The following is a 23054-nucleotide window of genomic DNA, read 5'->3' on the forward strand; positions in this document are numbered from 1 at the left end:
CCGGTATATTAGCAAGAAAAACATTTAAAATATGATTTTTTTTCTTTGATCGAAAATATTTTTTTTGATTGAAGCAACTTTTTTTGGGGATTGAATGATTTCGACACAAATGTCCTCATCATAATATGGCCCGAACACAAAAATGATTGCTTCAATCAAAGAAAACTTTTTCAATGAAAAATTAAGTGTTCAAATGCAGATTTTTCAAACTGAAATATTTTTTCGCATTTTTCTATGTTTGAAATTTTTCTTTTTTTTTGATTGAAGTGATTTTCTTTTTGAAAATCTATATTTTTTGAAGCAACTTATTTTTTGATTGAATAATAAAAACAAAAATGTCCTTCCCAAAATGTGGCCCAAAAACAAATCAACCTTACGTCAATCAAAAAAGTTGCTTCAATAAAAAAAAAAAAAAAAACTTGACTTCAATCAAAAAAAAACAAAAAAACAAAGAAAATAGCTTTCACATGCATTTAAAAATTTTTTTTAGTTTTTTGAGTTTCAAATTTATTTTTGCATTCATACGGATTTTTTTTTTAAATTTTTTTTTATTGAAGCGACATTTTTTTGGTTGAATAATAAAGATACAAATCTACCTCCATATGGCTCTGCCCAGGAGATACAATTTTTGACTCAGGTAACTACATTGGCACGACACCGGCGAGCGTACCATATTCAATGGATGATGATATTGGCGAAAAGTATTGCCTAAGCTGCCTGATTTAGAATTCTCCTCAAGCATGATGGGAAAAAATGCTCATTGTCAACTTATTGTTATAAATATTCTTGTAAGTTAATTTTATTGCTGACACTGCGTTTCGGGGTCATCAGCATGTTGTGCCCCCGTGCCCCAAAAGTCAAACTCCGCCTATGCAATTACTGTAGATTCATTCGTGAAGAAAACTGTTTGTGATGACAGTTTCTAGTGTGGTAAAGTATATTTTACATATGTCCTGCTTTTAATTGTGGACCACAAGATGATGCAAGGTCACAGTTGCCAATTAAGTATTTTGCAAGATCTATTATGCAGTCCCTGGACTTATGGTTCTTATCACCTGCTTACCTGGCAAGACGTGCAGCAACATTTTAAATTGAAGATAACAGGATACTTTCATAAGGGAGTGGATCCAAATTGGATTATGCATCTCCTCTAAGAAGCGGCTCTCACAGATTTGATTACATCCAAACTCCCCTTCACCCAACACACAGACGCCCACGTCGACTTCTCTAATGCTTATGAGACAACATGCATGGAACAGACTTCCATGCCAGACTCTAATACCGAACCTTTAATGTGCGCCCATCTGCCAGCCTTTTACCTGATTACATCAGGTGAGCGCAGGCAGGTTTGACTCTGCCAAGGCAGATGGAAGGCTTGAAACTGGCATACATTTAGCACTGAAAAGATAAGGCGCAAACCATTCTTGTATCATGGAAAACAAGATAAATGTCATGCACAGAGGCTTAGAACCGTGCACATGCTAGTAACATAATATCTTTATCTCCAAAACAGAAAATAAAAATACATAGAATCACTGTGATCCCAAAACTCAACCTGGCTTAAAAAAAAAAAAAAAAAGTTCAACTCCACCCAGGCATCGCGAACAGACCACCATCTATTTTTGATGAAAATAACAGCCATTGCTGCTTAAACCTTGGCTCATTATGGTGGAAGTGGGTTCTAGGGCCAGGAAGTTTCATTGCTTTCCAAATAAATCTCGCTAAACAAAGCTGTAATCCAAATTCCTCATCTTGTGGAGTCCTCACCCCGTCTCCGCACAACATAAAAGCTCTGAAAAAGCTAAAGGCATAAAAATCACACATTTTTATTTTCAACTACACCTAGTGTCGTGTCCACAAATGAGGACGAGATAGAGATAGAAACAGCTGTTTTAAGGAAACAAAGAGTATCAAATGCTTTATTTAATGTGGTTCACTACTTGCCAACCTAATGTGATTAACGCATCACCTAACATAACATCAACAAGCATGTTTGTCACTCAAAACCTACATATTTTAACTAGTTAACAACACCTATCTAAATAGCTAATCTATTGGCTAAATTACATATTGCTTCACATCTATATGAATGAATGATTTACAGATTTGGGTGGACGAAAGCTCACTCATTCAAGTTGGGGGATCGAGCTCCTTGGCTGTGTGAGAGGAAGAAGTCGTCACTGAGCGTAAACAGCTCTCTTGGCAAAGTTCTCGGAGTTTAAACACCCCCAATATCGCCCCATCTGCCCCCTACACCCCCCTCCTTGTGCTGTGTGGCGTCAGCTGCAATGAGCTCCAGATGTGGCCTGGCACCCATCCAGTCGCTGCACTGGATGTGGTTTAGAAGGTAGTTTGGAAACACCACCCACCGGCAGACCCAATGAAAGTTGCAATTTCTGTTGGCACTTGTATTTGTGTTTAGGGGAAGAGAAGGTATTTGTCTCCAACGTGTACGTGTTTTTTGTTCAAGTGGAAATCATTTTGCATAAGTATGAGATTTCTTCCATCTGTTTCAGTAAAAATAGAAAGATTTGCTAATTTACTGGCAGACTTCTTTGTTCTTCTTTCCTTTCATATCTAGTCTTTTCAACTAAAACAAACAAACAAACATGACATTATTAGGTGGCCAAAACAAATTGATACAGCACATCAGCTCCTTATTTTGTGGTCAATATTTGTAATGATAAGAGAACAACACGGTATGTATTAAAAGGAAACAATAAACAACAAGACTCAATTATTTATATATTTTTTTCATGGAAATCTGCAGCACAGCCCTTTAGCAATGGCATTTAAAAACAGAACTAGAAAATTGTGGCTGGAAAGTGACAAGTGTAGGTTTTGGCACCACAGAAACACCCAATTAAATTTTCAAAGTCATATGGAAAAGAAGTGTCAACTTTTAAATTTAACTTTTTTTCAAATGCTCTGTTTAGTTTCCTTCCCTGTGTTCGGCAATGAGTAATGATCAGCTGTGGAGGCAACACTAATTTTATTTATGGTCTTTCAGACAGACGGTCAGTTTTTTAAACACAAGCGATAATGAATGAGGTCACTTCACGTGGTTGGCTGAAAGTACCGCTCAGTCCTTCTAAATTGATGGCGCCCCCTGCTGTCGGCCATAATAGAATACAGTACTGTACTTGTGCTCGTGTCTTCAATGTAAGTGTGGAGTTCTGTACGTTTCATATGGAGGTTGATTTGTCTTTTTTATTCAATCAAAAAAAAAAAAAAAAAAAAAAAAAAAAGTAGCGTCAATCAAAATATATATTTTTAATTTAAAAAAAAGTCACATCATTAAAAAAAAAAAAAAAAGTTTGAATGCAAAAATAAATTCGAAACTAAAAAAAATGCATTTGAAAACTAATTTTCTTTGATTTTTTTTTTTTTTTTTTTTTTGTACTGAAACAACTTTTTTGATTCATGTAATGTTTTGCGTTTGGGCCACACTTTGGTTAGGACATTTGTGTCAAAAAAAAAAAATATATATATATATTTTCAAAAGAAAAATCTCTTCAATCAAAAAAAGAAAAATTCAAATCTTAGGAAAAACGTTTTTGGATGCGAAAGAAATATCTGAGACTGAAAAAATTGCATTTGAACACTTTTTTTTTTTTTTATTTAAAATGTTTTCTTTGATTTAAGCAGTTCTTTTTGTGTTTGGGCCATATTATGGGTAGGACATTTGTGTCTAAATCGTTCAATCCCCAAAAAAGTTGCTTCAATCAAAAAAAAAAAAACCAATAAAAAAAAAAAAAAAGAAATCAATCAATCAAAAATCGTTTTTCAAATGCATTTTATTGAGTTTCCAATTTATTTTTGCATTTAAACACATTTAGTGACTTTTTTTTTATTGAAGCAACTTTTTTTGATTGAATAATAAAGACAGAAATCTACCTCCATAGTTTCACACATGTAATACAGCTTCCAGTATATGCGCAGAACCGATGTTGCATTCATTTAGATTTCGAATGTATTAATAGGAAATAAAGATATAAGAATGTCGCTTACTTATTGAGTTTGTGGGTGGCAAATGTTAAAACAGCTTGTATCTGAGTTTATTAGAGCTAAGTGGTCAATTTAAAGAAAGGTATAATGCATGTGGTCTTGACTGAAAGGCAATAAGTCAGTTCTTGAAAACGTGGCTAGAACAAGCACGAGTGCTGCTTATTTGGCATCGTCATGGCGCCTTTGGGCAAGCCAAAGAATCCACACCAGATCTAAGGATGTCACAGTTTTAAGCTTTGTACTGTTGGTGCTTTTCCACCCACGTACAGTTACAAGAATTGTTTTAAGAGCTTTTGCAAATGTTCTTCAGAGGCCATGTGGTAGGGTAGCTGAAGCCTCTTGTTTTTCTGACTGCAAAGGGCAGGACAGGCCTCAAGAAGCAGTTGACAGACATTTTCATGTCCTTGTTCAGCAGCCTGGCCGATCATTTCACAAAATAACAGAAAAAAAACAAGAATTGTTAACACACAATAAAAACAATTTAATCTCCTTGGGCACATACTTATTTTGGCAGGTCCTCTCTTACCTTGTGTAGAGGTGATGCGCCATCATCGTCAGTGGTCAATGGATCAGCTTTATGGTGCAGCAGCAATCTGACAACATTCACATGACCGCAGAATGATGCCCGATGAAGTGGCGTGGCACCACCTGGTGTCTGAGGAGATGCACAAGCACCTTTCTTTAGTAGAAACTCACATACAGTGAAATGACCGCTGCGACTTGCATAGTGCTGAAATAAAAAAGAAACATTTCAGATTAATTGAGCAAGGCCAGTGAACATAATCATCTTCATGTCAGAGAACTTACTAGAGCTGTGTATCCAGCGGAGTCCCTAAGGTTTGGATTGGTGCCTTTTTGGATTATTGATTGGACTCTCTTCAAGTCTCCATCCATCGCGGCCGACCAGATGCCTGCATACAATAACATTTTACTTTTATCCTAAATATACAATGCATAAGCTGTCTTATAATTATATAAAACAAACCTCGTTCAAAATCCATCTCGTTAACTGTCTGGTGAACACTGGGAGAGACGGGAAGGCTGCAGCACGAACAGCTATGTTCTCCAACAGAGGCCATTGTGTTCATCTGCAGTGACATAAATAAAATTCAATCGCCATTATTCAAGCATTTAACCCATTTATGAAGAGCAAGCATTTGCCTCTTATTAGTTTTGTTTGCCAAAAGTGCGCTGCACTGTACAAGTCAAACCTCTTAATACCCTGAGCATCACATTGAGAATAAATTTAAGCACAATGTATCATGCTTTAATTGAATTAGTTGCGAAAACTACTTAAAATGTAGTGAATGATTTATTTAGTCCTTATTTGTAAACAAATACAAGCACAACACGATTCAATGTGACTACCTGATATGTCAGCACAGACGTAGCAAACGTAATGACGTCAGGTTGTGCTTGGCCAATCGCAATGCGAAAGTCAGATGATACCTTCACGGACCTGTACAAAGGGTTGTTGACTTTATCGCAATTTAAATTAAGACAAAATAACCACATTATGTTTACAATAAATGCTAAAAAAATACTTCAAAAACAAATAATTAACAAATATTATAATTTAAAACAGTAAAATCTTTAATATATAATAATTTAAATTTACATTTTACATTAATTCCAGATTACATTGAAGGCACCGTCGTCCTCGCGTTATTGACTCTTTCACACGAGCTAGCAAGCTTGAGATACCGTACACGTTTGCTAGCTGGCACAAAGTAGTTTATAAAATTCCAAAAAAACCAAACTTAATCAACCAAAGAGCAATAATGAGAAGAGTCACGTTATTTGTCAACGGGACTTCTAAAAACGGCAAGGTAGGTTAAAACCCGTCTTGCTGTTGTAGGACGTCGTTTGGCCTGCTGTTTGACCTGTTTTTGTGGGTTTGAAAGTTTTATTTGCCGCTCAAGTTTTAAATCACTCGCTGATTGAATGCTCTTTGAAGGTGTTTTTTTTCCCTTAAATTTATTTATTTATTTATTTATTTATTTATTTTTAAAATAAGCCTGATTTCCCAGTGTCATTTAGGGGGTACCTTACTGAATTAGGTTGATTGTATTTTACTGAGCCACAACCCGTAGTCGGTTGGTTTGTAAAATTAACCAAATCAATGACACGTGCAGTTTTGATCCCATTTTAACCACTGTTGTAACTAGGAGTGGGAACCTCTTGGTACCTCACGATACGATACGATTTGCGATACAAAGCTAACGATGATCTGACGATATGGCGATACAATGATTATCAATGCATTGGTCAGGAAATCATCCTAGAATATTCGAATATAACATATAATAAATAATTATATATATATATATATATAATGTTCTAACTAATAAACAGAATAACAAGCTTCTGCTGTGAATTGGAATGAGTTTATCACTAGTAGACATCCAATCCATTCGAACGAATGTTCATTCGCTGCAATCCCTCCCACTTCAAACGGATTAAATGTCTATGGCCGTCAGTGGCAGCCAATGCCAGGCAACGAGGTAATTTTGGGCTATTTAAGGTCATTTACCTGTTGATTTTTAGTTACTTCCTGTTGATTTTGGAGTATTTTATGGGTCACTTGCTGTTTATTTTGCGGTACAGATTAGGAAGTGACCTGGGAATCACCCAAATGAATAGGCAGTAGCCACGTTTACATGGAGCCAAATATTCCAATTGCAATCGGTTTAGATGTTCAAACCCAATAAATGTGTTCCATATAAACACCTCATTCGGAATGAACAGGCCCAAACCGAATGGAATTTCATTCCGTTTCACAGGGGTGGAATATTCCTTTTCCCAAACCGATTAGAAGTAAAATTATATCATGTAAACAGGGAAGCGGAATGGTGTCTGGTTGCGTTCTTTCTGCACATGCGCCGTACTGACGTGGTGACGTCACTTGGTGACGTAAGTAACGTCACTTGCAACATGGCTTCCAAGCACACGCACAGCGCACCGAATTGGAGTCCGGCGGAAAGTTTATATCCATGAATCCCTCCACCAGTCCACAAAACTTTTTAAATGAACGGCGTGTCACTCTGAAGTTTTGTTTCCACTCGAAAAGTTAAAACAGCAGCTGATCTGACGCTCGATCTCCATGTTTTGCAACGTGACGCTTTGTTTTGCTTAATCTGCGCATGTCAGACGGCAGTTGTCAAACGTCCTTTCGGAATAAAGGCAGACACATGTAAACGCTGGATCGGAATAGATGAAGTGACATGTAAACAGCTGATCTGAAATTTCCATTCGGAATGATTTGAATCGGTATGAATAAAAGTCAGCATGTAAACGTGGCTAGTGACTCAAACTCAACAGGAAATGACCTGTAAATGCCCTAAAATGAACAGCAAGTGACCTGTAAATGCCCCAAAAATCGGACCGAATGACTGTGAATGCTCTGGTTTTGAATGAACGAACTTTTCCAGTCTAAATGAATTGGGCGTCGAGCACTGTCAATGCCAGCCTTTTTTTTTTTTTTTAATTGACACCTTTTTAAAACGATATTTCGATTCTTGACAGGAGCATATCGATAACCTTTTGGGATACAAAGTATCACGATATATCACCATTTCGATAATTTGTCACACCCCTAGTCAAAACTATCTACAAGAACTGCTTTGCACGCCGACATTCAACCAAATAAATTCTTCCTGGTCATGTCTGCAGCTCCTGTCTCTTCTTTCCTCGAATGACAGATGACAAGTGTAGTGGTCGTACACTTGAGGTTTGCCAGGCTACTGCCTTATTAATCAAGGAAACAGGAAGTACTGTCTTGCCTGCGAGGCTACCACTGTTTGCCAGTGATGCCGAAATCAGAAACCGCAAGCGATGTATGAAAGGGGAGTCTTTTGCATGTGGTTTCATTATTGTGGCGACCAGCGTTATACTTGCCCACCCAAGCAATTTAATTGTTTTTATCGCAAAAATGTTTCATACTTCATGTATAGGAAATTGTTCCAGCACAAACAATGCGGATTTAAGCCTCTTTAAAGTTCCATCCAACCAAGCGGTGAGAGCGGAGTGGATTGGATTGGTTTAGATCAATCTGACAAGAATGAAGGGGCGTGGATAATGGGGAGTTTTCTCTTGTTTGATCAAAACATCAAGTGAGAAAGTAAGCATTTCCAATGAAGAGTTTTTGACACACATTGGAATCGAAACAACACGGCATTATCTGGTGTCATCGGCACGTCGCCAAAAGTGCACCAGTAAAAATAACCTGATTTTAAGCTTTTCAGATGATAAGTTATTCGATCTTTTGATACGTCATCTGTGTCAACTATGCCGAAGCAAACCACTGCAAAAATTATTTTTATGACGCAATTTCAATAGTTATAAATCTAACGGTGTCTCTATAATTTGAATATCTTTTGACATGATTCAATCATTTAATTAGTGTGGGAAAATGGTGACAGTGGGACTTCAATGCATACACACTAAACTTGAGATGATCAAACCCCACATGAGGGCTGAGGAACTATCTTGTTCCCAATTTGTCTCAAGACCTAAATGCAAATAAATAAAACAGATATATTTTCTCTGTTCAGGTTGTAGCAGTGTATGGAGCCTTGTCGGACTTACTATCTGTAGCCAGCAATAAATTAGGAATCAAAGCATCTTGTTTATACAATGGAAAGGGAGGTCTGATTGATGACATTGGCCTAATCAGGTAAAAACACACACAAAAAAACATGTAAACAAATTCCAGTTGACCTTTTTCTAAACGATTTTGCTTGGTCTTAAATAGAGACGATGACGTGCTGTATGTCTCGGAAGGTGATCCATTTATTGGTGAGTTCTGTTAGGTTAACAGCTTGTACCTTCCATTGATTGACCCTTAAATCAATGGTAATTTCTCTTAGAATTTCAAAATGAAGTACAAGTTGTAACTGAACAACAAATGGCTCACACTGACTGGTTAACCCTCAATATCGGTGGTCGTCTCTTCACCACTACCAGGTATGTCACACTCTTAATTACTTAACACTATTCATCTCTCACCTCTCATTGTATTATTTATCTTCATTTACTAATGTGTCCGTTAGGAGTACTCTGGTCAGCAAAGAGCCAGAGAGTATGCTTGCTCACATGTTTCGAGAGAAAGGTACATTGGGGGAACACAGAACTCTTATGCATTTATTTTAATGTGAGTCTTTGATTGAGTGATTTTGTGTCTTCGCTTCAGACGTGTGGGGAAACAAGCAAGATGAGCATGGAGCCTACCTCATTGACCGCAGCCCTGAGTACTTCGAGCCTATTCTTAACTACCTGAGACATGGCCAACTCATTATCAACGAGGGAATAAATATAAGAGGTAAGGGTGCGATTATGATCATTTAGCCATATGAACAGTAGAAACAACTGCTTTTCAGGTGTTCTTGAGGAGGCTCGCTTTTTTGGAATTGAGCAACTTGCCGATCAGTTGGAATTGGTCATCAAGGTAATGTTGTTTTGGTGTATTCACAAAGTATTTTTCTAGGGCTGCAGCTATCAATTATTAAGATAATCGATTAATTTATCAAATAGTTCGAATAATCGAGTGCTGTATTTTCGCGACCATAGGCTGCACTGTATTAAAAGGCGCAGGCTTATGTTCGGCTGATATTTTTGTATTTAACACAGACACACACAAGGCGCACCGCATTATTGGGCGCATGAAAAACATACGCTAGTATGCACGCTAGCGTCTTATATATATATATATATATATATATATATATATATATATATATATATATAAGGCAGCGGGAGCAAAACTGAGTCAAATTGTACTTTATTAAAGAATTTAACAAAGTACTCACATTCACTCTTAATTAATCCACAAATCTATCAAAGTCTCCGAATTGAACAGCTGGGCTAGGTCACCATCAAACACGGCAGCTACCCTTTCCAATGTTTTTTAGCTTTATCGCTACTAGGAGCACGGCCCTAATCACACGCAACCTTCTCCCTTTATGGTTCTCATGCCACTCTCACTTACGTCCACCTTTTCAAAAATTGCTCAGTCCAACAGACACATTTTGGTACTCAGTCCACACAATAGGCGCACCACATTATTAGGCGCACCGTCTATTTTGGATAATTTGTCTATTTTACTTTTAGGGGCAACTTATGGTTGTGAAAATACAGTAATTGGATTAGGAACATTTAATGTATTGCAGAATAAATTTTAGTAGGCGTAAAACAAAGACCCACCCTTCTAAAGAGCATTAAATGCGAATAAAATAAAATTCCCGAGTGTTTCTTCAAACTGAAAAATTGTTCTTTCATTTCACAAGAGCAATAAATGCATATAAAAGATAAGTTAAAATACCTGAGCTGAGCTTCAAAAGGTATTAAAATAAAAAAATAAAAATAATTGAAGATCTAAGTACAACAAAAGAACTTAGCAAAAGTCCACTAGCTTAAATGCTATAAAATGCTAACCTCTTTTTTTTTTTTAACAATGCTCTTAACAAATCTTTCAAACACATATTCCCACAAAAAAACCTGCTAAATATACCTATAAACTAAATTACGAATGCATGAAAAAACATTAGCTCAAACAAAACTTCTGTTGGTTTTAACAGGGAGCAGCTGGATTCAGCCATTTTAAATGAGTTGTGTCATATTCACTGTTGCCACTAGAGGGCAGTGTATCCACCCAAATCAATAAAACTAAATACAATCACTTCCAAAACTTACAACGCCACTGTAATTAAAGAAATCCTCAAAGCAGCAAAATTTGATTCAAAGCTATTTTTCTAATCGAACTACTATTGGCCCGAATACAAGACAAGGTGTTTTTTGCATTGAAATACGCCTGAAAAGTTGGGGGTCGTCTTATATTCGTGGTCTAGACGTTATATCCATTCATGACGCCAGATGGCGCCAGATATCATTGAAGCGATGTTCTGTCATGACAGATCTCAGCTACTCTCAATTTTAACCAAGTTAGCATTATTTTATTGCAATGTATTTGCTTATTCAGATTTGTTTCAAGACTATAGTTACAGTTAGACTTCACTTTGATGGTTAATGCAGTTATTGCAATTTTGTTGTTTTATCACAATAGATTGGTTTATTTACATTTCAAAAACCAAAAGCCATTCATTTACGAATGTGATTGCACTTTAGTCTACATATTTAAATTTTCAGATATTAAGATTTGAATGAGGCAAAATAACATGCTTTTTTCTCTCAAATATATTGTTATAATTGTTTGTTTCGGATGTACTGTAATTATTTTCTGTATAAAAATTAATTTGGTGTTCAAAAAGTCTTTTTTCAAACTTGAGTCTTGAAAAAGAGGGGGTCGTCTTTTAATCAGGGCCGTCTTATATTCAGGCCAATACGGTACTTGAGTTAATCGATTAATTGTTGCAACGCTATATATCTCCCATCTGTGTGAACTGACCTCCCATTTACACGCTATGATTATAGAATTCACAGCCACCGGAGGACCATTCTCCCATTTCCCGCAAGGAGTTTGTGCGTTTTCTTTTGGCCACACCCACCAAGTCTGAACTCCGTTGCCAGGTAAAAAGAGTTGAAAGAGTATATAATCAAAATATTGTATCTTTTGGATGCAGCTGTTTGGGAGAAGAAAGAAAAAAAACACAAAAATATTGAACACTCATTACTTGTGTGTGTAATCAGAAAATAATACTGCATGGGTATATGTACGCTTTAGCTGTACATTTAGGTCAGATGACAAAATTATATTATTTTGGTTAATAAACCCTCTTGTTGTTATTGTAGGGTCTTAATTTCAGTGGCGCCGATCTGTCCCGACTTGATTTGCGCTACATTAATTTCAAGATGGCGAATCTCAGCCGCTGCAATCTGACGCATGCCAATTTGTGTTGTTCCAATTTGGAGAGGGCCGATCTGTCCGGCGCCAACCTGGATGTGAGTCAGTCTATATTACCTTCTCTTCTTGCAGATCGTTGTGAGCATGCCATTAAGTTAGTACAGCATGAGGTTTGCTGTATGTTGCAATTCGATTATGATAGTTGACATTCCCTCTGATTGGCTAGCGACCAGTCCGGTGCAGAGAATAGATGGATAGTTGGCGTTCCCTCTGGTGTACAATGGAGTCTCTTTTTGTCCACCTCACACCTCCTCCCCCTCAATTGTGTAGACAGGGCCGCTCTGTCCATATACACCACCCACACAGTTAAGCACATAAGAAGCACACACATAAATATCTAAGAAGTGAGAACAAATCTTTACATTTGCAATGAAACACACTGTTAAAAAAATCTTTGTCTCTCTAGGGTGCCAACTTACAAGGCGTGAAGATGCTTTGCTCCAATGCAGAGGGAGCGTCTCTTAAAGGATGCAACTTTGAAGATCCGTCTGGGCTGAAGGCCAACCTGGAGGGTAATCTATCACACATCTTAACAAGACAATTGTGGTCTTCTTTTTTGGGTTTTGTTACTAAGCAATATTGTTGAAAATAGGTGCAAACCTGAAAGGAGTCGACATGGAAGGAAGTCAAATGACTGGTATTAACCTACGGGTGGCCACTCTGAAAAATGCAAAGCTGAAAAACTGCAACCTGCGGGGCGCCACTTTAGCAGGAACAGATCTCGAGGTGAGATGAGTCCATTAATGCGGTTATCTCTTAATAAATCTCTTATTTAGCCAGATTCGTGATGTCGAGAGCTGTTGGGACATTAAAGTCTAACTGCTGTGAATTTGAATACATTTAATTTGCAGTTAATTAAGAGTCACGGATGGCCGTGGCGCAGTTGGTAGCTGGAGTTGTCCTTGGACCGAAGGGTCAGCGGTTCGATTCCCGGCTACGAAGTGCCACTGTCGAAGTGCCCTTAGGCAAGGCACTGAACCCTAATTTGCTCCCAATGGGTTGGCAGCGTCTTGCATGGCAGCAGCACCATTGGTGTGTGAATGTGTGCTACTGTAAAGCGCTTTGGGCATGGTAACCATGTAGATAAATGTGGTATATAAGCACTGTCCGTCCGTTATAGAAGATTGTGTGTGAGCTTAACATCCCTGAACAATATGCTGAAATCATTGGCTCACCAACAAAACTTACTCAGATGTATAGTATAGTCCCACTGTCCAGAAAAAAAATATTAAAATAAAATTAAAAAAAAAAAAAAAAAAAAAAAAGTGATCATTCCAACTGAATTAAAAGTAGAAGAATTTAAAATTCAGGAACGTAATGATTTCCTGCAGGTCCTTTTTATTTAAGTAGCAAAGGTTGGGGTTTGATTTTCATTTAATATGTTTTATTTATATTATGTAATCTGCTGTATTTTGAGGACTAGATGTGGCACTGGAGTAAAATTGTCAACTGCCAAAAAATGCTCATGAAGGGTGGAATAAACACATACTATATCAGTTGCACTGGAGTGTAAGTTGCATTTTGGGGGGGCAATTCTATTTTTTATCAGAGACCAAGAGGTAACATATTATGGTTAGAATAATAAAATAAAGAACAACAGGCATCTTTATGTAATATGTTAACAGTTTATGACGTCTGTGGATATTGACATCATCTGATTAGTTGTTTGCCATTGGTTATTTGAACCCATTTTTCAATTACGTCATTGTCTGTGCAATTTCGATAAGATAAGACTACATTAATCCCTCAAAGGGGAAATTCAGGTGATTTGGACTAGGGAACACCTAGTTAAATCTTTTTTTTTTTTTTTTTTATTAGGTCTCTATTAGTATTTAATCGTAACAGTATGCGTCTACCTGCTTGTTTGCAGAACTGCGATTTGTCTGGCTGTGACTTACAAGAGGCCAACCTGAGGGGTTCCAATGTTAAAGGAGCTATTTTTGAGGAGATGTTGACGCCACTACACATGTCGCAAAGTGTTCGATAACTCTGTCGACTCTGACACGAGTGGCTCCTTTAATCACTCAACTGCTACAGCCTTTTTGACGGTATATTCCCTCATTTTGAATCTCTTACCTGATTTAACGCAGGTGATTGTATGCACTTCCCTGTCCACATATTTTATTTTAGCTTTAATATCGCACTATTTATCCAGGGTTTTTTTTTTTTTTTTTTTGCTTGGATGTTATTCATTGCCTATTCATCCACCTATATTATAAAAGCAAAATAATGTCTTTAGTGTTTGTAAAAGTGTCTGGATGCTGTCCAGCGAATACAATCATTTGGTGTTTGGCACAATAATCTTTGCCTATGTATATTTTACAAAATTAATGTTAACAGTTAAAACCACACAATGGTTTCCGTTTCTGAATGCTGCTGTTGAAGAACCAGTAGGGGTCACTTAAAAATGACTGTGTTGCTGTACTTTTCTCCAAAAGTAACTTTGGCCTCTATAAGTGAAAGCCAAAGCCGCAAGACAGCAGTACCAAGGCTCAAGGTGCTGTGAAACTATGCGAATAGTTAGATGTCAACACACCTCAGGTATGCAATACATAATTTACAGTTGTGGCCGATGGATTTCACAATACTCAATATTGTGCTCCAAAAGGTTGAGCTTGTGGTCTGTGGAACTACCTCTTTCTTTTTCCTCCTTTTTGCATCAGTTGACATTCGCATGTATTCAAAAGTGACACTGCCAAGGGTGTAGGTTTGCATAGGGACGGTGGGGACATAACACTACCAACTTTTAAGCAACCTTATTTGTATTACGTAATTAGTTCAGTTATGTAGGTAATTTAGATTGACTTCCTTCATGATGTAAAGATTGAATTGAACTTACTATTATTAAGTGAATTATTTTCATTATGTTCAGATCTACATTTACCCCTTTTTACTTGCTGAATGTGCCAGTCCATTTTTCTTTTTTTCTTTTTTTTTACCTCAAACGCACGTCTGATTGGCTGACGCCTTAACCCCCCCCACACACACACACACGCACACCTACACAAGCCGACAAAAATACAACATGCCGCCCCCTCTGAAGAAGAGGGATATTAAAAGGGTTTTTTGGGGTGGCCAGCAGCAGCTACTGTAAGTAACGTAACAGATGTCAATGTTGTGGAGGTGGGCAACACATCACAAATTTTGCTACTGAAAGTCCGACCTGAATCACATTTTGCATAACGTTAAACTGTGTGAACTTGCTAACCTGCAAAACCCAAGTAGGAAGCTGCTTAAAGAGAAATGTCCTCCTGTATGTGTTTTCTAATGTTAATGTTTTTTCAATTATATTCATTACTTTTGTCAATGTTGAGTGTTCCAAAGACAAATGTTTTTTTTTTCCATTCCTGGACAGTTAATAGATTATTAACAAGTTTGTATCTATTCTGTGGGTTGATATAATTAATGTTCAACTATTGCAATTTAAATTTGCTAATTAAATCCAGACATTTATTCTGGAAGTTTTCAAAAATGTTTCTTTTCTAGTTTATGAAAACAAAGTTTTGAATCAAACGGTATATCACCCTGACCGATACACATGAAAGTTGTGTAAGTCAATTCATTTTGCATCGATCATTTAGCCTATCAATTATTTGGTTCATATTCGTTAGAAATGTAGCCCTGACCTCTGTTCACCCAATTGTTTCGTTTTAATAATGTCCCGTCCTTAGCAAAAAGTGTACATGCAGGTTATGCTGCTATATTGTCCCTACCAATGTTGAGACCAAACCTACGCCCTTGGACGCTGTGTACTAAAATATTAACGTACGTTAGTCATGTCTTAGGTTTCAAATGAAGAGAGACTTCAGTCATCTAGTTTTGCCTAAAGGTTATAGGTATATATAGGTCATCACTTTGTTGTTGGTAACTATGTAATCATTCATGCTACAATCCTATTTGCACAAGTATATATATACACGTATATCATTTCACCCCCAAAAATGTAAATTGTGTATTCTTATGTATATTTAATCCAGTTCTTCCAAAACTTTCCCCCCAAAAATTGTAAATACATTTTGAGAGGAGTTCTTTCATTGAGGAACAATCTTTTTCGTGCTGGACTTTGTCTGTCTGCATGTTTGTCTTTTAGCGGTCTAGATCATTTAGTTATAGCTCTGCGCTGCTCTGATGCAATATATATAATTTTTTTTATAACTATTTAACAGAAGGTACTAAGCATGTGAGTAATTAATGAAGGCAATGTTTGTGTATTACACCTTCAGCGTGCAACTCATAGGAAATGATCTGATTATTTATTTGAAAACATATTATAAATGCAAAATGGAGCAGTTGTTTATTTAGAACTAGGGGTGTAGCTCTCCTTGTCATTATTGCACTTGACTGTGGAAATAATTTTCCATTTTTTGACTGTTAAAAATAAACTCCTTGAAAGAAGAGAAGGCTTCTTTGTCTGTTTTTTTTTTTGGGTGGGGGGTTACGTCAAAGGCCCCGGATAATTGCTTTGACTTTTGAAAATGTGCATGTATTCCTTTTAAGAGCATATTAAACTTTTTGCTTGCTGTGAAAATCAGATGTTGCTTAATCCCACTTTGAGATCCCCTGCAGTGAGATGGATGTCTTTGAGCAGAAAAAGAAAGCCATATAAATACCTTGGATGACACTCGAGAGGGTAGACTAAACAGACAAGGAAAATCTATTTATTTCTCTCAACAAAGGTGAATTCACATTTTCAAATCTGTGATTTCAAGCTTTTATATTATTCTAATCTCTTGTGCAGAGCACGACAATGAAGTCCTGGATGCTGTGGCTGATTTTGTCAACATCAGTGCAAGTGATCTTTAGTCAGCACTGGTCTTACGGACTGAACCCTGGAGGGAAAAGAGCGCTCCAAGCTTTTCAGCAAACCAATGTAAGTAGCAACTTGTCGCATGGTGCTCAATTACATATTTTTCCTCATGGATCTATATGTGTTTTTCATTTTGAAGGTGGCCGGTTTCTTTTCACAACTGGACAAGCCTTGCTGTGTTCTGGCATGTCAAGACTTCTTGGCTTTTTCCAAAATTTGCAGGGTGAAAGAACTTTATGTAAGTTCTGCATGAGCCACATTTAAAAATGTAAAGACATTATGTAATACTAATAATAAATTGTAAAAAATATTATAAATAAAAATAGAATTTATTTCTATAACCCTTTACAAAAACCGGAAAGGTCCTCAAAGAGCTTTACAACAACGACAAACATAGTGAGTGAAAAATAAAAGGCAAAAAAATATTACACAATGACATTGGGAAATAGAAATGAAAACAAAAACAACGCATCGCTATTAAAGTCAAAACAGCAAATAAAACATAAAATCCGAAAATAAATAAAAATAAAATAAAAACCAGGCTACCCTAGTCTGGAGAAAAAGCGAGTCTAAAATTGTGGGTCTTTAACCGTGATTTAAATAGGCCTAGATTTGTAATGGTTTGGATTTCAGGTAGCAGGCTTTTCCACAACCTGAGGGGAGAAACTGGAAAAGATTGGTCAACCCACTGTTTAAGTCTCGAACTTGGAACTTGCAAAAGAAGCTGGCTGGTAGAACAAAGAACGCTGCCAGAGTTATGGAGGGTTAAAATCTCCGATAAATAAGAAGGAGCCTGGCCATTAATAGAATTAAAAACAAACAGTAAAAGCTTGAAATCAATTCTAAAATTAACTTGAAGCCAGTGGAGCGCTGTACGTAGTATTTTCTTAAGGTATCCTTAGTATGGTTAGTCTGTATGCATCTAAACAAAACAAGCTGAAAGCGCACGTTAGTACTTTTGAGTGTCAAATTCACCTCTTGTAGGACGTTTCGCCAGTGTAGAAAATTTTGGCAAAACACAGTTTTTTTCCCCCCTACTCTCGTCTTCGTCTGGGTGTACCGGTTAAAAATCGAGTGAAGACCAACATAAAGTGCATTGCAGTAGTCCAGTAGATCTTATAAAAGTGTGAATTGCTTTTTCAAGGTCGTGGCGACTAAGAAAAGGCTTCACTTTGGCCAAGAGACAGAGCTTGAAAAAACTTGCTCTTACAACAGAACTAAACTGTTTTTCAAAGTTGCGCTTGCTATCAAATATCACTCCAAGATTTTTAATGTGCGTCTTAAAAAAGGGAGGCAGAGCACCATGGTAGGGCTCAAGGTCATTCATCATGGAGTGTGTGCTAAAAGTAATATATTCAGTTTTGCTCTCGTTAAGATGCAAAAAGTTTTGTGCTAGCCACTGCTTTGCTTCGGAAATGCACTCCAACAATTTAGTGAGTGCAGTTTGTTCGTTGGGTCTCAGGGTCAAATACAGCTGCGTGTCATCAGCATAAAAATTAAGAGATATTATGTTTTTTTTTTTTTTTTTTTTTTTTATAATTGAAAATATAAATAATAATTGAAAATATAAATAAACACCACACCGATAAAATTCGAAATGAAACAAGAAATTAAAAAGATGTGATTTAATGGGAATTTTAAGCCTTAATTGAGTGTAATTGAACCGAACATTCTATATTGTATTATTGTTGTAAATTGTTGCCTTTTTTCCTTTTAGGGCAATGTTGCTAACAGGCAATCTGGATGAAGAACTTTAAAATCATTTGATTGTGCTATTAATGTTAATATCTGCATTGTTCTTTGTGTTACTTGTGAGGTATAAAAGGGGAAAAGAGCAGGAATAGCGCACAGGAAAAACCCTCCATGCCTATCTCTCAGATATCGATCCTTCCCTCTCATTTATCTTCCTTAATTCTCCCTCTGTGCCTCACATCCATTCATCTTCTATGATTTCTGTCTTAATCTCTCCATCGCTTCACTCTCCTTGTTGTTTATCTCCATTCTAGTCCCATCTACCTTTCTGAGCATTCTACTTTTTGCCAGTCATGTACCATACATGTTTATTTAAGTCCATTAAAAAAAAAAAAAAATTCTCCCGTTATTCACCATCCCATTTAAAGATATTAGTCCTTTTCCAATAATTTTATTTCTCACTAGTGGCGGATGCAGGATCATTGTCCATCCATCATTTGCTATCGTGGCCCACCCACTATCATGCCATTCTCTCAAGAGGAATGAGAAAGTTAAAGCAGGTTAAGCTTTTATTCCATTCTCCGTCATTTTTAACTCATCCTCCCCTATTTTAAATAATTTATTCATCCACGCATTAGCTTTTATACTCGCACTACAGTTCTTAATATCCACTATTGAAATGGTCGGTCTAACCACTTAAAAAAGGTATCCCCCACATCCCTCCTGGTTATACTGTAGAATATAATTTTCTTCACTGGTTATAAAACATTTCATGTTGTATTTTAACAAAATCTAATATATGTGTGCAAGACCGTTTGCCCACATTAGCTGTAGTTTCATATTCTTCCACTAAAAGGCGCTGGAAATTCACCTTCTCAAGATACTTTTTTTGCTTCAATTCTTATTCAGCTTTTGGGTAAGGCTGATAGTGAACCTCCAAAATAGCTGTGTCAGGCTATTGTACACAGTTCCAGTGTTTTACTGCAACAATACAGATAGGAAGGACAAAGACTCATTTCACTGTTTACCAGCACCAGTTTGGAATCAGAGTGAGATGGCAGGACATTTGTCAAGGAAGAGACTGGGATTAGGGTGGCCATTTCACAACACCAAAAAGGAGGACACTTTGAAGCATTTAGTGGGGAAAGAAAATTTGCAACATAGAGCTGTAGCGTACGCCCCACAACAAGACAATTAATTTCATTGCAACATTTTTCATACTAATCCTCACAAGGGTCAGTAGGGTACTGGGCATAGGGCGAAAGGCAGACCACACCCTGAACTGCTCGTGAGACAGTCACATACAATGTGACTACTACAGTGGTTTATTTTAAAGTCCTTGAACTTTTCCACATTTGTCACGTTACAACCAAGAACATAAATATATTTTTATGTTACAGTTTTTTTTTCGGACTATAAGTCACACCTGAGTATAAGTCGCACCAGCCCAAAAATGCGCAATGAAGAGGGGGAAAAAAACATACAGTGGGGAGAACAAGTATTTGATACACTGGCAATGGGTTTTCCCATTGACTGTGTATCAAATACTTGTTCTCCCCACTGTATGTCGCACCAGAGTATAAGTCGCATTTTTGGGGGAAATTTACCGTATTGGCCCGAATATAAGACAGTGTTTTTTGCATTGAAATAAGACTGAAAAAGTGGGAGTCGTCTTATATTCTGGTTCTAGACAATATACCCATTCATGACGCCAGATGGCGCCAGATATCATTGAAGCGAATACTGAACTTGAGGAGTAATGTTCTGTCATGAGAGATCTCAGCAACTCTCAAGTTTAACCAGTTTGCATTATTTTATTACAATGTTTTTCCTTATTTAGATTGTTTCAAGACTACCGTTAGTTAGACCTCACTTTGATGGTTAATGCAGTTATTGCATTTTTGTTATTTTATCACAATAGATTGGTTTATTTACATTTCAAAAACCAGAAGCCATTCATTTACGAATGTGATTGCACTTTAGTGTACATATTTAAATGTTGAGATATTAAGATTTGAATGAGGCGAAATAACGTGCTTTTTTTCTCAAATATATTGTTATAATAATTTGTTTCAGATGTACCTTAATTTTCTGTATAAAAATTAATTTGGTGTTCAAAAAGTCTTTTTTTCAAACTTAAGTCTTGAAAAAGAGGGGTCGTCTTATAATCAGGGCCGTCTCATATTCGCGCCAATACGGTACTTGATAAAATCCTACACACAGAACAGATTTGCCATCTTGAAAGGCAATTTAAAATAAAAATACAATAGAGAACAACATGCCGAATAAGTGTACAGTACATAGCTATTAAGAGTTATTCAGATAACTATAGCGTAAAGAACATGCTAACAAGTTTACCAAACCATCACTGTCACACCAAAACGCCAAAATAACATGTGAAATCATATAATAATGTGTAAATAATTTCACATATAAGTCGCTCCAGAGTATAAGTCGCACCCCCCCGGCCAAACTATGAAAAAAAAACTGTGACTTATAGTCGGAAAAATACGGTATATGTGAAAGACCAACACAGTGTAGCACACAGTTGTGGAGTAGAAAGTTATACATGGTATTATTTTATTATACAGTGATCTCTTGCTACTTTGTGGCTCAACTTTCACGCCTTCAGTGCATCGCAGAGTTTTAATCTTGTTATATGCAATATAACCAATAAAAAACTGAAAAGTGTGGTGTGCAAAAGTATTCAGCCCCCTTGAGTCAATACCTTTTGGAACCCAAGACCATTTGCTGCAATTACAGCTGCAACTCTTGGCTTTGCACATCTGGAGAGTAACATTTTTGCTTAGTGTTCTTTGCAAAACAACGTCAAACTCAGATGAAGAACATTAGTGAATGACATTTACAGATATTGCCACAGATTCTTAATTTGATTTACAGTGCTGGCCAAAAATATGGGCACCCCTGCAATTCTGTCAGATAATGCTCAATTTCTCCCAGAAAAGGATTTCAATTACAAATGCTTTGGTAGTAATATCTTTATTTATTTTTGCTTGCAATTTAAAAACACAAAAGAGAATGAAAAAAAAAATTAAATCATTATCATTTTACACCCAACTCCAAAAATGGGCCGAACAAAAGTATTGGCACCCTCAGCCTAATACTTGGTAGCACACAGCCTTTTGACAAAATACCTGCACCGCTTCCGGTATCCATCAATGAGATTCTTACAATGCTCTGCTGGAATTTTAGACCGTTCTTCTTTGGCCAACTGCTCCAGGTCTCTGAGATTTGAAGGCTGCCTTCTCCAAACTGCCATTTTCAGATCTCTCCGCAGATGCTCTATGGGATTCAGGTCTGGACTCATTGCTGGCCACTTTAGAAGTCTCCAGTGCTTTCTCTCAAACCATTTTCTCGTGCATTTTAAAGTGTGTTATGGGTCATTGTCCTGCTGGAAGACCCATGACCTCTGAGGGAGACCCAGCTTTCTCACAGTGGGCCCTACATTATGCTGCAAAATTTGTTGGTAATTCAGACTTCATAATGCCATGCACACGATCAAGCAGCCCAGTGCATGAGGAAGCAAAGCAACCCTAAAACATCAGGGAACCTCCGCCATGTGTGAATGTGGGGACCGTGTTCTTTTCTTTGAAGGCCTAGTTTTTTTTCCCTGTAAACTCTATGTTGATGCCTTTTCCCAAAAAGCTTTAACATTCTTCCAAAACGTTTTTGGCTTGCTCAAGTAAGTTATGGCAAACTCCGGCATGGCTTTTTTATGTCTCTGGGTCAAAAGTGGGGTCTTATTGTGTATCCTACCATAGAGTCCCTTTTCATTCAGACGCCGACAGATCGTACGGGTTGACACTGTTGTACCCTTTGACTGCAGGACAGCTTGAACTTGTTTGAATGTTAGTTGAGGTTCTTTATCCACAATCTGCACAATCTTTCGTTGAAATCTCTCATCAATTTTTCTTTTCCGTCCATACTGGGGAGGTTAGCCACAGTGCCCATGGGCTTTACACTTATTGATGACACTGAGCACGGTAGACACAGGAACATTCAGGTGTTTGGAGATGGACTTGTAGCCTTGAGATTACCCATGCTTCCTCACAGTTTAGCTTCTCAAGTCCTCAAACAGTTCTTTGGTCTTCTTTCTTTTCTCCATACTCAATGTGGTACACACAAGGACACAGGACAGAGGGTGAGTCAACTGTAATCTATTTTAACTGGCTGCAAGTGTGATTTAGTTATTGCCACCACCTGTAATGTGCCACAGGTAAGTAACTGGTGCTGTTAATTACACAAATTAGAGAAGTATCACATGATTTGTCAAAGGGTGCCAATACTTTTGTCTGGCCCATTTTTGGAGTTTTGTGTAAAATGATAATTCTTTTTTCCCCCCCATTTACTTTTGTGTTTTTTCATTGCAAGCAAAATACATAATAAAGATATTACTACGAAAGCATTTGTAATTGCAATCATTTTCTGGGAGAAATTGAGCATTATCTGACAGAATTGCAGGGGTGCCAATACTTTTGGCCAGAACTGTAGGTTTGGAATTTTTCTAACAGTTACTATATTTTTGCTTCAAACTCATCTGTTGTAGCTCTGAATTTATGTTTAGTGTTGTTTTCCTGCTGGAATGTTTATCGCGGCAAGGTTAAAAAAACAAAACAAAAAAACAGCTTACCCACTGTCCGAGTACATATCGTAATTTCCAGTGTTTAC

At 37.1% G+C, this 23054-nt stretch overlaps 2 protein-coding genes across 3 annotated transcripts; one reads left to right on the forward strand and one right to left on the reverse strand.

Annotated features, from left to right (window-relative positions):
- Nucleotides 1-3548: 3548 nt before the first annotated feature.
- Nucleotides 3549-5431, reverse strand: ankrd39 (ankyrin repeat domain 39). 2 transcript variants are annotated; one of them, XM_057832489.1, is made up of 5 exons: nucleotides 5377-5431; nucleotides 4994-5096; nucleotides 4816-4919; nucleotides 4535-4738; nucleotides 3549-4424 (listed from the first exon to the last, which is right to left on the reverse strand). In XM_057832489.1, exons 2-5 carry the CDS (start codon nucleotides 5094-5096, stop codon nucleotides 4278-4280), a joined length of 558 nt encoding a protein of 185 aa, XP_057688472.1. In that variant the 5' UTR covers nucleotides 5377-5431; the 3' UTR covers nucleotides 3549-4277. The 2 variants fall into 2 exon arrangements, with proteins under 2 accessions (XP_057688472.1, XP_057688470.1); XM_057832487.1 differs by lacking the exon at nucleotides 5377-5431 and having other exon boundaries at nucleotides 4994-5367.
- Nucleotides 5432-5694: 263 nt separating this feature from the next.
- Nucleotides 5695-16612, forward strand: kctd9a (potassium channel tetramerization domain containing 9a). Its single transcript, XM_057832934.1, has 12 exons — nucleotides 5695-5837; nucleotides 8562-8683; nucleotides 8762-8805; nucleotides 8877-8973; nucleotides 9060-9118; nucleotides 9200-9328; nucleotides 9387-9454; nucleotides 11437-11532; nucleotides 11755-11904; nucleotides 12273-12378; nucleotides 12459-12592; nucleotides 13737-16612. The coding sequence occupies exons 1-12, from the start codon at nucleotides 5790-5792 to the stop codon at nucleotides 13851-13853; spliced, it is 1170 nt and encodes a 389-aa protein (XP_057688917.1). The 5' UTR covers nucleotides 5695-5789; the 3' UTR covers nucleotides 13854-16612.
- Nucleotides 16613-23054: the final 6442 nt, after the last annotated feature.

This window comes from Corythoichthys intestinalis, chromosome 3 (assembly GCF_030265065.1).
Source record: "Corythoichthys intestinalis isolate RoL2023-P3 chromosome 3, ASM3026506v1, whole genome shotgun sequence".
NCBI lineage: Eukaryota > Metazoa > Chordata > Actinopteri > Syngnathiformes > Syngnathidae > Corythoichthys > Corythoichthys intestinalis.